The sequence below is a fragment of the Peromyscus leucopus genome, chromosome 1 (assembly GCF_004664715.2).
Source record: "Peromyscus leucopus breed LL Stock chromosome 1, UCI_PerLeu_2.1, whole genome shotgun sequence".
NCBI classification, from domain to species: Eukaryota; Metazoa; Chordata; class Mammalia; order Rodentia; family Cricetidae; genus Peromyscus; species Peromyscus leucopus.
Genome location: NC_051063.1, coordinates 28512590 through 28527909, shown reverse-complemented (window position 1 = coordinate 28527909; position 15320 = coordinate 28512590). Strand labels below are relative to the sequence as shown.

At 40.3% G+C, this 15320-nt stretch overlaps 1 protein-coding gene across 2 annotated transcripts in view; it reads left to right on the top strand.

Moving 5' to 3' along the window:
* Ccdc172 (coiled-coil domain containing 172) overlaps nucleotides 1-14894 on the top strand; it is a 55613-nt gene extending 40719 nt beyond the window's left edge. For both annotated transcript variants that reach the window (XM_037205765.1, XM_037205764.1), the window contains 2 exons: nucleotides 11897-11984; nucleotides 12713-14894. In XM_037205765.1, the coding sequence (XP_037061660.1) occupies nucleotides 11897-11984; nucleotides 12713-12745 (121 nt within the window). In that variant the 3' untranslated portion in view covers nucleotides 12746-14894. The remainder of the gene's footprint in view (nucleotides 1-11896; nucleotides 11985-12712) is intronic.
* Nucleotides 14895-15320: the final 426 nt, after the last annotated feature.

The window sequence follows — 15320 nt, the reverse complement described above, 5'->3', positions numbered from 1 at the left end:
TTAATTTCTTTGGTTTCAAGTGCCTATGGTAACTGTAACCTGAAATTTTCCACAAATATCTTTATGTATAAACAGTCATCCTCTCCCCAATGTGAGAAAACATTCCAAGATGCCAGTGGCTGCCCAGAGCCACAGTCCCAAACCTGGCATACACTATTTTAGAAACACACATTCCTGTGAGTGTTTAATCTATAAATTAGGCACCATAAGTGATAACAACTAATAATAAATAGAATAATTGTAATATTCTACAATAAGTTATTTAAATTGTATGAGTTGTTTATTTCTGGAATTTTACAGTTAATATTTTCAGATTAGGTTGAATGAGAAGATTAGACTCCAGTTAACTGAAACCCTAGGCAGAGGGACTTTGTGTGTGTGTGTGTGTGTGTGTGTGTGTGTGTGTGTGTGTGTGTGTGTAAAATTCTTTTGTAAGGATTATGGTTTATATTTTTTAAAGTTAGCGTGTTTTCCAGGTGGTTTGATGGTCTTGTTTAATGCAAAATGCCAACCCCAGTATTTCTGCAACAGCAAGGGTATAATGAGACCTTCTATAGGTAATATTTCCCTATTTATTTATTTCAAATATTCTGTTTTGAATAGGGTGGGATGAGTTAATATGTACTAAATGTGCGGAAGTGGAGATAGGGAACTGAGGAAGCCTTGAGTGAATGTGTGAAGAGTGGGTTAGGTCCTGAATGAATGTGTGTTGTTGACTGGGCAGGGCCATGTCAAGGACATTAGGGCCTCAGACCCATGGGAACTGGCAGAACCTTCCTCCTGGTAAGGCTCAGAGGCAATGACAAAGCCTCCCCCTGGTCCATGTACAAGTGGGTTTTTTTTTTGTTGTTGTTGTTTGTTTTTTTAATGAGTAATTGACAAGTGTGTGCAAAAACTGACACCTGCAGCTTCCACCTTCTTCTGTGATACTACATCCTGAGGCTGCAGCCTTACAGAGACCTCCCACTCAGACCAGTTTTCCCCCACTCCCCAGTGCTGAGCCTAATAGAAGCCCTAAGCCCAGCCACCCAATCCTGGCTTCCCTGTAGGTTTATCTGCATGTGTGTCTGCCCCTTCTTCATTCCCTTATTTCCCTAGTCAAATTTATCGTGAAATCCAGAGGCTGGGATGATTCATCAGAAGCTGCGTGTAGGGTCGTGTTGCTGACTGTCTGGAGAGGACAGTGGGGATGAAATCCTAATGTCTCAACCTGGAGGTTTATAGGATGTAAGCAGAATTTTCTGTCCCATCAGCAGCTCCCAGTTAAACATGCTGAAGCTTATACTAATTACAAATGCTTGGCTAATAGCTCAGGCTTGTTACTAGCTAGTTCTTCCAACTTAAATTTACCCATTTCTATTCATCTACATTCTGTCACATGGCTTGTAGCTTTACCTGTTCTCCAGCATGTCTTTTGCTCCCTCTGTGTCTCCTGGTGACTCCTCTGACTCCACTGTTCTTCTTCCCAGAATCCTTCTAGTCTGACTCGCCTGCCCAATCTCTCCAGCTCAGGTATAGGCCATTTGGGTCTTTATTAACCAGTGAGAATAATACATATTTACAGAATTTAGAGATTGTTCCACAGCAATAGTATTTACAATTTCTACTATTTCCTAGGTCAGTGACCTTGGGCAAATTAACTACCTATGCCTCAGTCTCCATGTTTATAAGTAAGGTTGACAATAGAACCCACCTCACAAGATCACAGTAAATAGTCTCAGTATGTATGAACACCTTAGGATAGAAATTGACACATAAAAATGCTCTGTAATTATCAGATAACTAGAGTTTTGCTTTTATATCACACTTTATGATGGCTGCATGTATCCCAGCTTCTCTCTCATTTTTCTTTCTGTGTGTTCCTCAAAAGCAGAAGTCTCCCAAAGTTTAAACGTGGATTCCATTTGCTTCATGCCCTACCTGGATGTCTTGGTTTCATCATCTAAACATAATTTCCAAATCTTTGCCCCAAATCTTTCTTAATCTTGAATTCTTCAAATTGATTAGAAACTAGAAATGAATCTGATAGGATATTTCCCCAACTGAACAAGCAGATCAACAAGAACAAAACTCTCATCAGAAGTTAAAGCCCTCATAGTCTTTACCAGCCAGTGTTGTTGATTTGTGATTCTCAAGAATGTGGCACAGGCCTTCACTCTTCCCTGTCTTCCTCTTCCTCTCCAGCAGCTAACACCCAGCTCAGTTTCAAGAGCCAGCCTTTGAGCATGCTTTCTAGGCATTGGTCAGGCCTTTCACCCAATCCACCTCCATATTTTGCTACTTTTCCCTCCCTATGGGATGTTTCTTGAATTTTTCCACTTCTGTTTCCATTGCTTTTACCCAAGTTCAAGCCACCATTCTGTCTCTCTCACTGGATCTCAGTCACAGTCCTTTTTCTCCTTGTCTTGCCCACACTCGGTAGCCTCCAGTCTGTGGTAAATTGAATCCCATCATTCCTTTTTACTAAAGCTGTCCACTGGCTTCCTAGGGAACGTAGTGAAACCTAAAGTCCTTGTGGCCTAAATAACCTCAGTATGGCCCCTTCTTGTTCTGCTACTTCAAACCTGCCGAGCTTCCATCCACCTGAAGACTTTTGTAACGATTCTTCCCCTTGCCTCCCCAAGTGATCAGTTTGCTGCTCTACCTGTCTGCCTATCTACCCTTGGTGAGCAGTGACCCTTCTAGGTATCAGTTGAAATAGTTCTTTAGACAATCCTCCCTCCTGTTTCTAAGTCATGTCACCAGTTATTTTTGCCAGTAGTATCCTGCAGTTTTCCTTTGTACTATATCCTGTCTTATAATTACATATATTATTTTGTCAATGTCCATTTAAACTGTGTGCCAAGTAAGAAGGATCTTGTTTACTCTAGGTACCAATGTTACTTACAGTTTAATACTGTGATAGATGCTAGTGTCCAATAAATAGAGGGAAATGAATGAATTAATGAATTACGGGAGCTTTCCTCTGCTCTTTAGTTCTCAGTGTGTAGACTTTTGTTATATTCATGTGCTGTAGTGATGTGGCCATCCCAGTCTGGGAACTCTTTGTGTTTCTTTCTAGCACAGTCCAGGAATGTGGGGCCCGACACACATTTTCCCAGTGATAGAGCCTGAATGTCATTGAATTTTTACTGCAAAAGTGTGAGAACACTTATGTGTTGTCAGGGTCGGTGCACTGATATCATGTGTTGTAACTACTAGAGTAACATCCTTTGAAATGGGACTTCTTTTCACTTCTGACTAGTTGTCTTCAGTGAAAGAAAGGGAGCTAGTTTAGCCTCTCATCTCCCCTCTGCCCAGCTGTCTGACTCTGTGGAGGAGGGGCCTCTGGCCAGAGTTCGGCAGTATGGGACATCACCAGGAGCTCAGGGCCTCCCTGTTCCCAGTCATTTTGGACTGTGGCAGAGATGCATCCCACTGTGCCTCTGCACCCTCAGGATGGTGTTTTTGTTCGTTTGTTTGTTTTTAAGACAGAGCCTGGCTGGAATTTGACTTTTAGACCAGGATGGTCTCAAACTCAGAGATCTGCCTGCAGAATTCTGCCTCCTGAGTGCTGAACTTAAAGGCACCATACCCAGTTAACTTAAAGGCAGCTTTGAAGAGGAAAAAAGTTAATATTTGGGTCCCTTCAACCTCCCTGTCTATTATGTTTAGGTAGTAACTACTGTTGCTTATATGTGTATGATGTGCATGTGGGCATGCCTGTGCTACAGTGGAGGTCAGAGGCCAACTTTCAGGAGTTAGTTCTCTCTTTCCCCCTTCACATAGGTCCCTGGGGTTGAATGTGGGTTGTCAGCTTCCATAGCAAGAGCTTCGCCCTCTTCACCTTCTTGCTGACCTCACTGTACAGAGTTCTTAATTGTTTGCCTTCTTTCCTTATATATCCAAAGTTGACTGCAAAACTCATTATCCTCCTGCCTCCACCTCCCAAGTGCTAGGATTATTTGTGTGCACCACTGTGGCATTGTTTTGTTTTTTCTTCTTCCACTCTGAGTAGTACAAATCACAAAACAGACCACTCTAAGTGTTTCAGGCATTCCTTTTTAACCAATAAAACTTCTTTTCTGAATGATTTCATCTCTTGTATAACCAGTGTTTGGTACAACAAGAAGTTTGTGTTAGAAAGAAATTAAAGGCGCAAAGCTACACAGAGAAACCCTGTCTCGAAAAACCAAAAAAAAAGAAAAAAAAAAAAAGAAAGAAATCTACAAAGTCAACATGAGATTTTTCACTCTGAATACTTAAAAGATAATGTGGGTTTGTGAAGAGCTTTAGCATTGAAAAATGCACAAAAAATAATCTGCATCTGCTCCTGAGAGACTCTGAGCATATTTCTAGGTGACAATAAAGCCATTAAGAAGCCCCTTCCATGGTCATCCAGTTCAGCTGGTCAGAGAGGGCACAATGATGGTCCTAGATTTATAAGATACACAAACACATTATGAGGTTGAAGTATTCTCAGCCTCTCTAGCAGGTAAATATGATAAATATGCATTTTACATATATATATTACCCAAGTATATATGCATATTTAAATTATGAGAGTAGGATATTTCTATTGATATAAGATATAAGATTGATATAAGATATAAGAAAGATATAAGAACTGTAGTAATATAAAAGGCCACTCTGATGCATGAAGCATAACAACTTTTTAAGGTTTTGTGAGTATCCTGTTTGAGTTTATGCATTTTTCTGTCTGTGTCCATGTATGTAAGTATTTGATACATGTGTGTTCATGCGTATTTAGAACAGTCTGGTCATGGTATCACATTTATTGCTTGAAAGTTTGTTTCATTGTTTGGGTAGATGTTATAGGCATTCTTCACATTAGTTTGAATTAATGAGCTTCATGTTTTAAATGACATTGTCTGTTTTTAAACCATCATGGCTATGTGTATTTTTTTTTTTTTTTGAGGCAGGGTTTCTCTGTATAGTTTTAGCACCTTTCCTGGATCTCGCTATGTAGACCAGGCTGGCTTCAAACTCACAGAGATCCACCTGGCTCTGCCTCCCGAGTTCTGGGATTAAAGGCGTGTGCCACCACCACCCAGCATCTTTGTGTATTTTTATAAATATCCTTAACTACTTACAGGAATATTCCTGACATTATTTAGAATTACTAGCAGCATAGTGGGAAATGTTATCTAGCTGTGCTGACAAATTTTATGTCAACTTGACATAGGCTAGAACCATCTGAGTGGAGAGAATGCTGATTGAGAAAATGATAATCTCCATAAGATCAGGCTGTATGCAAGCCTGTAGAGCATTTTCTTAATTAATGATTGATGTGGGTGGTGTCATCCCTGAGCTGGTGTTCCTGGGTTCTATAAGAAAGCAGGCTGAGCAAGCCATGGAGAGCCAGCAAGTAAGCAGCACCCTTCCATGGCCTCTGCATCAGTTCCTGCCTCCAGATTCCTGCCCTGCTTGAGTTCCTGCCCTCGCTGTTTTTGATACTGAAATGTTAAATGGAACCCTTTCCTCTCTAAATTGCTTTTGGTTATGGTGTTTCATCATAGCAATTAAAATCCTAACAAAGACATCAGTCTTCATTTAGAAAATAGTATACATTCATATGTTCCTTGTTTATAATGCTAAGTGTAAAAATGTCTTTGCTCAGAAGTTTCTGTAAAAGTCTAGTCAAATAATTGTATCTGAACCCAATCCACATTGACTTTCTCTTTTAAAAACATTATAGTAGATGAAAATTCTCATTTAATTTCAGGATCGTTTGTAGCTTTACATTTGCTGAATATTTCTGTTAACTCTGCGTCTTTTCTGGTAGAACTTCATTATTTATTCACTAACAGAAGTGTCTCCACAGCATTGATTATAGAGCGTCAAGCTGGGAGAGATCCCTTTTTCTGTGAAGTCTTGGCACATGCTGTAGTTATTGAAGCTTCTACATAAATAGAGAGGAAGTTTGGTATTAGACTCAATTGATTTCAAAGTTATATTCTGTTATAAATGTACCCATTTACCCCTGAAATAAAAAAAAATAGTCTTTACAAGTAATATGTAACATTGCAATGACCCTTTTGTATTCATAGAATTATTATTAAACCTTTAATTCCTGTGCTCGGGAGACAGAGGCAAAAGGATCTCTGTGAGTTCAAGGCCAACCTGGTCTACATAGTGAGTTTCAGGGAAGCCAGAGCTACATAGTGAGACCCTGTTTCAAAATACATGGGAAAGGTGATGTGGAGGCCAGCCACCCGAGCCTGCCTTATCCTTACTTCCTTCTCCTCCTGAGGGGATAGTACCTGTCGGGTGGGGGCAGGGCCTTGACTAAGGAAAACACGAACAACTGACCATGCCTCTTTCATATTCACTTTCATAAATCATATATGAAAGAAGAATTCCTTCTTTAGTGTTTAAAGATAAAATGGCACTAAGATAGTCCATATAAATTAATACAGAGAAATATATTAAGAAAGTCAAACTATAAAAATGCATAGAAAGTAGAAAAGGTGGCCCAGTGAGCTGGGAGACAGCTCAGTCAGTAATTGCTTGCTACACAGAGTGGGAAGCTGAGCTGGGATATAGAAAGCTGGGCATGGTGGCGCACACCTATAATCCTAGCAATTCATAGACTGATGGCAGTGGATGTCCAGCTTCAAAGAAATAATATGGATATTAACAGAGAAACACACTGGGTTTTCATCAATACTGCTGTGATAAACACTGACCAAAAGTGGCTTAAGGAGGAGTGGGAGTTATCTGACTTACACTTCTGGGTCACAGTCGATCACTGATGGAAGGCAGGGCAGGAACTTGAAACAGAAACCATGGGGGAGCATTGCTTGCTGGCTTGCTCAGGCTCATGCTCAGCTAGCTTTTCTGTACAGTCTAGGACCATCTGCCCTGAGAACAGACTGCACTCAGCATGCAGTTCTGGCTGGCCTGGAACTCATATGTAGAGCAAACTGACTTCAAATGCACAGAGATCCACCTGCCCCTGCCCCCAAGTGCTGGGATTGAAGGTGTGCACCACCACGCCCATCCTCCACTGATTTATTAAAGTTTTTCCCTCCAAATTTTTTCTTCAGACTCTTTCTCTCTACTGAATTTCTGCTCATGTCTTGAATTGATTTCTTTGCTTTATTAATCTGGTTTTGGTCTTGTTTTTCTACCCAGGGTTGCTTAGTATAGAAACCAAGGTCCTGCTTGTACTAGGCAAGTGCTCTACTACCAAACCACATCCCCAGCCTCTGACTCGAGTGTTGTTTTGTATCAAGCACTAATAGCTCTTCCCCTTAGCTCTGTTAGTTCAACTTTACCCTGATGGATATCTAAAACTTCAGGATGATTCAAAAGTTAAAGTAATGTGAAAAGAGACAGATAGCAGGGTCTCATTCATTCCTGTCTTTCTTCCATTGTCACTCATCATTAGCTTCTGGATTACCCTTCTCTGTTTCTTTTACAGAAATAAATGGATAAACAAACACTAGCACAGTTTATGTGATCTTTTGCATCTTATTGCCTATCATTTAATGGTGCATGCTAGAATTAACTTACATTTGTTGAAAAAAATCTTCATTCTCATAGTTGTATGATGTTCTATTATAATGAATATGTTATGGTTTCTTTAACCAATTCCATATCAATGGATAGGAAACTTGTTTTTTAATACTTTGATTTACATACCATACTTGTGTTTATGTTGTCTTGTACTTTATATTACTAGATGTGAACAGGCAGGGCTATAGGAAATAGGCAAATTAGTTGTGTTTCATTCTCCCCACTTGAGGTTGTACCATTTTGGATCTTATTTAGCTAATTTTAAGCAGATTTATTTCTTTGTTGCCTCACCAAAAGTATTTGCAGTCAAGTGAGTGAAGCTCCGTCCAAAGGAAGAGAGCCAGCGTCTTTGGGTAGAACGTTTGAAAGTTTGTCATGAGTCAGGTGGAACATTCTTATATCTCAAGAACCACTTGTGTGTCATTCTACAAACTGCTTCGTTAGAACCACCCCACTTCCTATTGAGTGGTGGTCTTACCTAGTTTGGAAAATGTCTTTATCTTTAGAGAGCCTTTATTTGTGATATATACACTAGATATTTCTCTTCTAGACTATCATCTCCTGTTAGTCTTTATACATGTGGTTTCTGCTATAGAAAATTTTAACAGAGTTGAATTTATTTTTTTCTTCTAAATTAAATCACATTTGTATCTGAACCATAGTTGAAGTTCTACCCACTCCTGTCACACACAGCAATTTACCTATGCCCTGTCTCATATGGTTTCACTTTTTTAACATATAAATATTTGATCCATTTACAGTAGATATGCTAGGAAGTACAGATCCAGTTTTGCCTTTGAGATCCATTGAGTTGTTATCCATTGTGGGGTGTTGTCCAGTTGTCCCAGCATGATTTATTGAAAAGCATCTTCTTCCCCAGGGAGCTGAGGTACTGCCTTCATCACACATGTTTTCCAACACATTGTGTAAACAGGATGATAGGCTGTGTAGCCTCTGGGGTCTATTTTTAAAATTAAGCCGAGTACATTTGAGATTCGTCTATAGCATTGTATATGTGAGAGGTCACAGCAGAACGTTTCCTAAAAATAACAAAATACATGTAAACACAATACAAGAGCTCAGACAACACCAAGCAGCATCTTAAGAAACTCAACTTCTGTACACACCTGCATCTCTGAAAAACAGACTAAAACATGCAGGAAAGCAGAGGGAAAAAGACACATTGGCTGAAAAAGAATGTAGGGGTCCGAGGAAGTGCTGAAGAAGACCCCAGACTCAGATAGTGTGTGAAAGCAAGGAACGTGTGGGGGGGTCACCACTTGTACAAAATGGCGACCGGGGACAAAGGCATGCAGGGCCTTTTAAGCATAGCTAGGGTAAGTCATTTCTAACATGATTAGTCAAACAAACAGCAGTTACATTTATACATTTTTATTTTTGTTTTTCCATATTTGGGCAAGTCCGGGTCTATTTCAAGAGGTTACAGGAACGGTCCTTTTTTGGTCATTGCTTTGAGATACTGAGGGGCTGACTCAGATCCTGTAGGATCTCTCTCCCTCATCCTTGTTGTTAGGGGAGTTGTTGATTAATAGCCCTTTGTTTAAGAAACTGAAACTTAGACCCAGTTTGTAAAATGGAGGAAATTTAGACCACTCAAGAAGAAAGGAATGAGACCTTTTTATCTGAAATGATGTAACCAGAAGACAAGTAATGACATTTCACACTGAAAGTATAAGTATAGTTTTAGGCACACATGAGTTGATTGAATCCTTGCCATTACAAACCACACTGAAAAAGAAGGCTGTAGCACATTTTTTAAGAGGAAGGGTGTGATTCCAAATAGGTAGGTGGAGTTAGTTCCAGAAACAAGTTCAGCAAAGGTAAATATAAAAGCTCCTTTGTGCTTTTAAGTCACTTTACAAGATAAATATCAAAGAAAAATATTAGCACTATATTTTAGATTTATAATATATGGGAAATGTATGGTGATAATAGAATATTGAAGGGAAAATTGAAAATATATTGCTGTACCATTCTTCCCTGTAAGTGCAGTTGTGTTGTAGTATGTGGTAAGACAGTGGTGAGTATATGTTATAAACTTAACTGTAAGCTGTATACAATTTTAAAGTAGGTATAAGAAAAAAGTCTAGCTGGGTGCATGCCTTTAATCCCAGCACTTGGGAGGCAGAGGCAGGCAGATCTCTGTAAATTCGAGGCCAACCTGGTCTACAAAGTGAGTTCCAGGACAGCTAGGACTATTACACAGAGAAACCCTGTCTTGGAAGGAAAAAAAAAGTCTACAGAGGAGATAATAAGCAACCCTGTTATAGACTAAAAAGAAGGGGGAGGAATGAGTAACCTATAGGAGAAACAGAAAACAACTAGAAAAAAGTTGTGTTTTGAGTCCTACCATATAAGCTACGACATTAAATTTAAATGTCTATAACATGCCAGCTAAAAGATAAGAGATTTTCATATTAAAGAGTATATGTATATGCTTCCTACTCCAAACCCTAAAAAACCTTAAGTATAAAGAGGTGGGTTAAAAGTTAAAAAAAAGGAGCCGGGCGGTGGTGGCGCACGCCTTTAATCCCAGCACTCGGGAGGCAGAGGCAGGCGGATCTCTGTGAGTTCGAGGCCAGCCTGGACTGCCAAGTGAGTTCCAGGAGAGGCACAAAGCTACACAGAGAAACCCTGTCTCGAAAAACAAAAAAAAAAAAAAAAAAAAAAAAAAAAAAAAAAAAAAAAAAGTTAAAAAAAAGGAATGAGCTATCCTGCACTAGGGCACTAAAGTTCCCATTTCTTTTTCCCCTCTTCTCTTCTCTTTCCTTTTCCTTGTTGAGTTGCCAGTTCCTCAGGTGATCCTATTTCCTCAGACTGGAAACCTCTGAGTCCTCATCCAGTATGAATCTCAGCTGAACTGCTGCTTGAAAGCCTGAAAGCTTAACCAGCTAAATGCTTCTAGTTTCTGGTCCTCACGCCTTATATACCTTTCTGCTTTCTACCACCACTCCCTGGGATTAAAGCCTCGCTTTCTGGGATTAAAGGCATGAGTCACCATGCTTGTCTGTATCCTTGAACACATGGATTTCTGCCTCTGGAATGATAGGATTAAAGGCGTGTGCTACCACTGCCTATCCTCTATGTTTAATATTGTGGCTGTTCTGTTCTCTGACCCCAGATAAGTTTATTAGGGCACACAATATTTCTGGGAACACCATACCACCACAAGCTGGAACTTACTGTGTAGCTGTGGCTGGCCTGGCACACAAAGCTCTGCCTGACTCTGCCTCCTGATTACCATGGTCTGTAACCTCCTTCCTGACTGTGCCTTGTGTTTTCCTTGGTGTGTCCCTAGGTACTCACACAGTTGACACTATTTCATGTCTTCATTAGACGTTGGATCGCTTTTATAAATAGTGTGTTAAGAGTTGGATGTCTTATGCTTAGTTTGTGCCCATTTTGTGTGTGTTTTCCTTGTAAGTGTGTAGTTCTTTTACATGTGGGTATAATCTGCTTCTGGCCTCTGCTGACTTATACTGAATTTTCTTACTAATGTGCTTGGTGATTTTTTTTTTTATTGCAAGCTTGTTATTTATTCTTCTTCTGTGGAAGACCAGTGGGTCTAAATATGTTAAGCCTGCCCTCAAAGAGGGGTTTCTGTGGCTACTGTTGGCACTCAGGGAACAGAGCTGATCTAAGCTCCTTCCCTTTGAAGGTGTCAGCTTCCGCCTGGCTGCTTAGCTTTGTGAGCACATCCTGGCTTGTGGTGTCTGCCCTTGGGGCTGCTTCACACAAGCCAGCCATGGTCAGGCCCTGGTGTTCTACCCCTCACACAGCTCAGGACTTTGTTAGTCATTATACTGGAGAAGAAAGAACTTCTTCCCTACTTTCCACACTGAATTCAGACAAAAATAGCCTTTTTTACTCAATAAATTATTCCAAAATTTAAATACACAATTTGATAAAAGTAAACACTGATGTTTAATTCTTAGTTTGATATATTTTAATTATATAAGTATTATATGTTAACTTTAATTTTAGAGCAAAAACAACTGTCACAAGTAGTTTTCTAACGTAGGTTTTGAGTTAGGATCAGAGAAGCCGAGTGACTCCCCTGTGTGTTCACCTTCGCAGTGGACAGCTGGTTCTGTGCTTGTCACACAGCCCAGGAGGACCTTTTAAATCACTGACGTTTATCTGTGATTTGTTTTCTACCTTTCTTTATAAGAGTTTTTCCTCTAAAAATTTTATGTAGTCTGTATAGAATCTGAGAGGGTTAAATTTCCTAAATATTTCTGGTTTTTAACCTGATTCTGATATTTTCGAGGCTACAAACCTGCCACTCTGTATGTAATAAAATTATTGTAAGAGTTTAATATCAAACTAATGGAGTGATTTGATTTTAAAACAGACTTAAACAGGAGTTAGATCTTTATAAAGAAGATGAAATGGAAAGCGTCTGCAAAGCGCTCCAAACAGAAGTGGACTTTCTGGAGTCGGTAAGCCCCCACTGTTCACGTCTCCCCTCTCTAGAGGATAGCCGGACTTCGCTAACATGCGCACCCTGGAACTAGGGCTTTGCAGCTCTACAAACCCCTGAAAGCACGTGAGTGAAGGCAAAGCTGGGGTACACACCGTGAGGTGTTCTGAGCTCCTGGAGGGCCAGCTCCATAAGCTTGTCATCAGGGAGCAGGACAGCTTCTCACGGAGTTCCATCCTTTCGTGGAAACAGTCCTGTTAGAGGACAGCTACACTGGAATCTGTCTAGCACTTACCTGCCTCTGCTTCTAGCAGGCGTAAACTATGCTTGCTACATCTAGTCCTGCACTTTATACCTCAGACTCTCATGATCTCAGCCCTTTAGACATTTCAGGCTGTGTGAGAGATTAGCACAGACCCACGCAGGGTGTGCTAAGTACAGGTTTAGTTTGATGCTCTGCCTTTTGCATCCTCTTTATTTTCTGCAAACTGTTGCTTGTTCAAATGGTTAGAGTTGTGTTTTGATTTTCTATAAGAACTTTGGAAAACCTAAGTCAGAAATCCCAAGAATTATTGCTTTGTTAAATTTAGGTAAATTTCATGTGATCCCTTTAAGAAATGAGTTTGGGTTAGGTGTGCAACTAGATCATTGTACCCTCACCTAGCATGTGCAAGGCCCTGGGCTTGATAACTAGAATGTCAGAATTCACTTTCTCTTATGAATATGCACTGCATGCTTGCTTTTCAGATACTGACACAGAAGGGTCGTCAGGACAAGTAACTTCTCAGAGTTGATGAGCTGTCCCACATTCGACCATGGCATCTTTCTCTCAACCCTGAATGGCATCTGCGTGGCAGATCTCCATGTAAACATAAGGTTCAGAATAGTCCACATGCTGACATCTAGAGTTGGTTTTTGTATATCTACACACTAAGTTTTATCTTGTTACTTAGGAGGTCCCTGTGTGCTTTCTAAAGGAAGAGAAAGGAAAAGATACCATAGTCCAGGATTCTTAATGCCAACCTGTCCTTTCTGATCGGTGCGTGTCATTCTTTATTGTAGCTTACCTCAGGTCCTGTCAACACACAGTGAAAGAAGTGTTCAGGTTATTGACTCGGTTTTGTTCATGGCGTTTCTGCCAAGCAAAAGTGCTTACTTTGATTTTAATCTTTTTTTCCGATCATAAAATGTCTGTTGACAGTGATCATTTGGGGCCTTTCATTCCTCTGTGTGTCTACAGAGCTTTGGAGCTGGGGCATTTGCAGACATACGCCAGTGGCTCCTGCCTACCACTTATCTTACTAATGACAGTTGGGAGCAAAGGAAAGTCTCCACTTGGGGAGGATAGAATGGCCAACATCATATTTCTGATTCCTAGAAAGGGTATTTTCACTAGTGCTTGAAAGTATATCAACACTGCCCAGTCAGAGCCTAAGCTAGGCTAGGTGAGAGGAGGGTGTGTCTGAAAGTGTTTAGTGTTGATGTTGGAGTCATGTTCCTTTATAGTTACTGTTGAATTTGTTTAGTGCCACATGGGACCTGTTCAGAAAAAGTAGAGAGCTGAGGTTTGGTCTTAGTTTCAAAGCAAGTCTTACCTTGCTACAGCTATTTTTGTAATTGTTGTACAATCTTGGTTTTGATAAGTAGCAAACTTCAAACACTTGCCTTTGGGGGCCAATATGATGGCTTAGCAGGTAAAACTGTTTCCTGTCAAGCCGGGTGACCTGAGTTCAATCCCTGAGACCTCTGTGGTGGAAGAAGAGAGCTGACTCCTGTGATTGTCACCTCTTCAAATACCATCTGTTCTGCCAGGGAATTGCAATCTATTTTATATATAATACAGATACAGAGTAGGACCAGTTATTGGGATCAGTCATGGCTGGTCTGTGCCCAAATCTTAGCTCTTGAGACTATTATATAGCATTAATGTTCTGAGTGGATTTATGCAGACACTCCTTTCCACCCTCAGTCACTCTTGTGCATGGCTGGTTTTAGAGTGAAACACTAACATGGTCTAAGGAATGCCCAATTTTTCCCCTTCCACTCAGTGGCACATGCACAGAATAAACTTCCACTGATATGACTGTCCATCTGTGTGTGTCATATGGAATGTGTAGGTAGAGTATTCAGTGACACGATCAGGCATGATGTGAGCTGGACCTGAGAGGACTAAGTTTGCTATTTCCACTATTCAAAATGAAATAAGGTACATAACTCAAGATTTAAGTCATCGTTCATATAATCAAAGGGATGATATTATGAGCATTGTGTGGGAGAACAATGCAAAACACTAGCCATGTGACCTGGCTGGGACTGTGTTCAAGTAGCAGGTTCTGTGAAGTAAAGGAAACAGCAGCTGCAGACACACTATTAAAGTTGAACTGCTCCTGGTGGCTGAGTTCTTTAGTTGTTCTCTTCTCCTTTTTACATATTTGTAAGTCATAAACCTCGTGGAAGGAAAATTAACTGAAATTGTCTGGGTGTATATATATATATATATACATACATACATACATACATACATGTCTCAGATTGAATTTAATTACTCTGGAAGTAAGACAGTGGTGATAGAGGAAGGTAGTTTGTACATGAATGTGTATTCATTAAGTAAATTCATTAGATTGTGCATTTAGTTTTGAGCAAGGTGCCACTAACCCAAGCAATCACCACACTGCATGTGCGGCCTGGCACGCCACCATGGGTCCTTAATGCTACCCTACGTCTTTCAAGAAGCAATTTCTTATTCTTAATTCTCCGCTGGGGACTGTATTTGAATGTATATTTGCTACATATTCCCCTGTTGATTGATGGAGCCATTTGGCTAGAGAGAAAATAGCAATAAAATTATAGGATATGGACATGGTCCTGGTGAAGATTCCTTTCTCTGTTTTTAGACCTTATTGTAGAGAGGGAGGGAGGGAGAGACAAAGAAAAGGGAAAGCTGTAAGGGCTGTACAGCCAGGCATGGCTGCCTTATCATTGTTTTGTCCATAACATGTTTGTTTTGTAAAAGAAACAAAGATTAAAGAGCATTTGCCTGCCTCTCTGTCTTTTCTTGAACTTGTAAAACCATGATGAGCTTTGAAAAGCCTAGAAGAAGGTTGAAGTCGTATTGTAACGAGTCAGAACCTAGGCAACAGTCAGTTGTGCAGTGGGAACTCTGCTGTGAGCAGTCTGTTGACTCTTCCCAGATGGACATACTGGATGGCTGCAGATAGACAGACAGCACACCTGACCAGCTCTGTTGCCAGCTTTGGCTGAGGACAAAGTCTCTTTCTATTCTGCACCAACCAATCATAAGTAACTATCATATTGTGATGAATAAATTGTTTATTTGTAGTCCAGAACCCAGTAG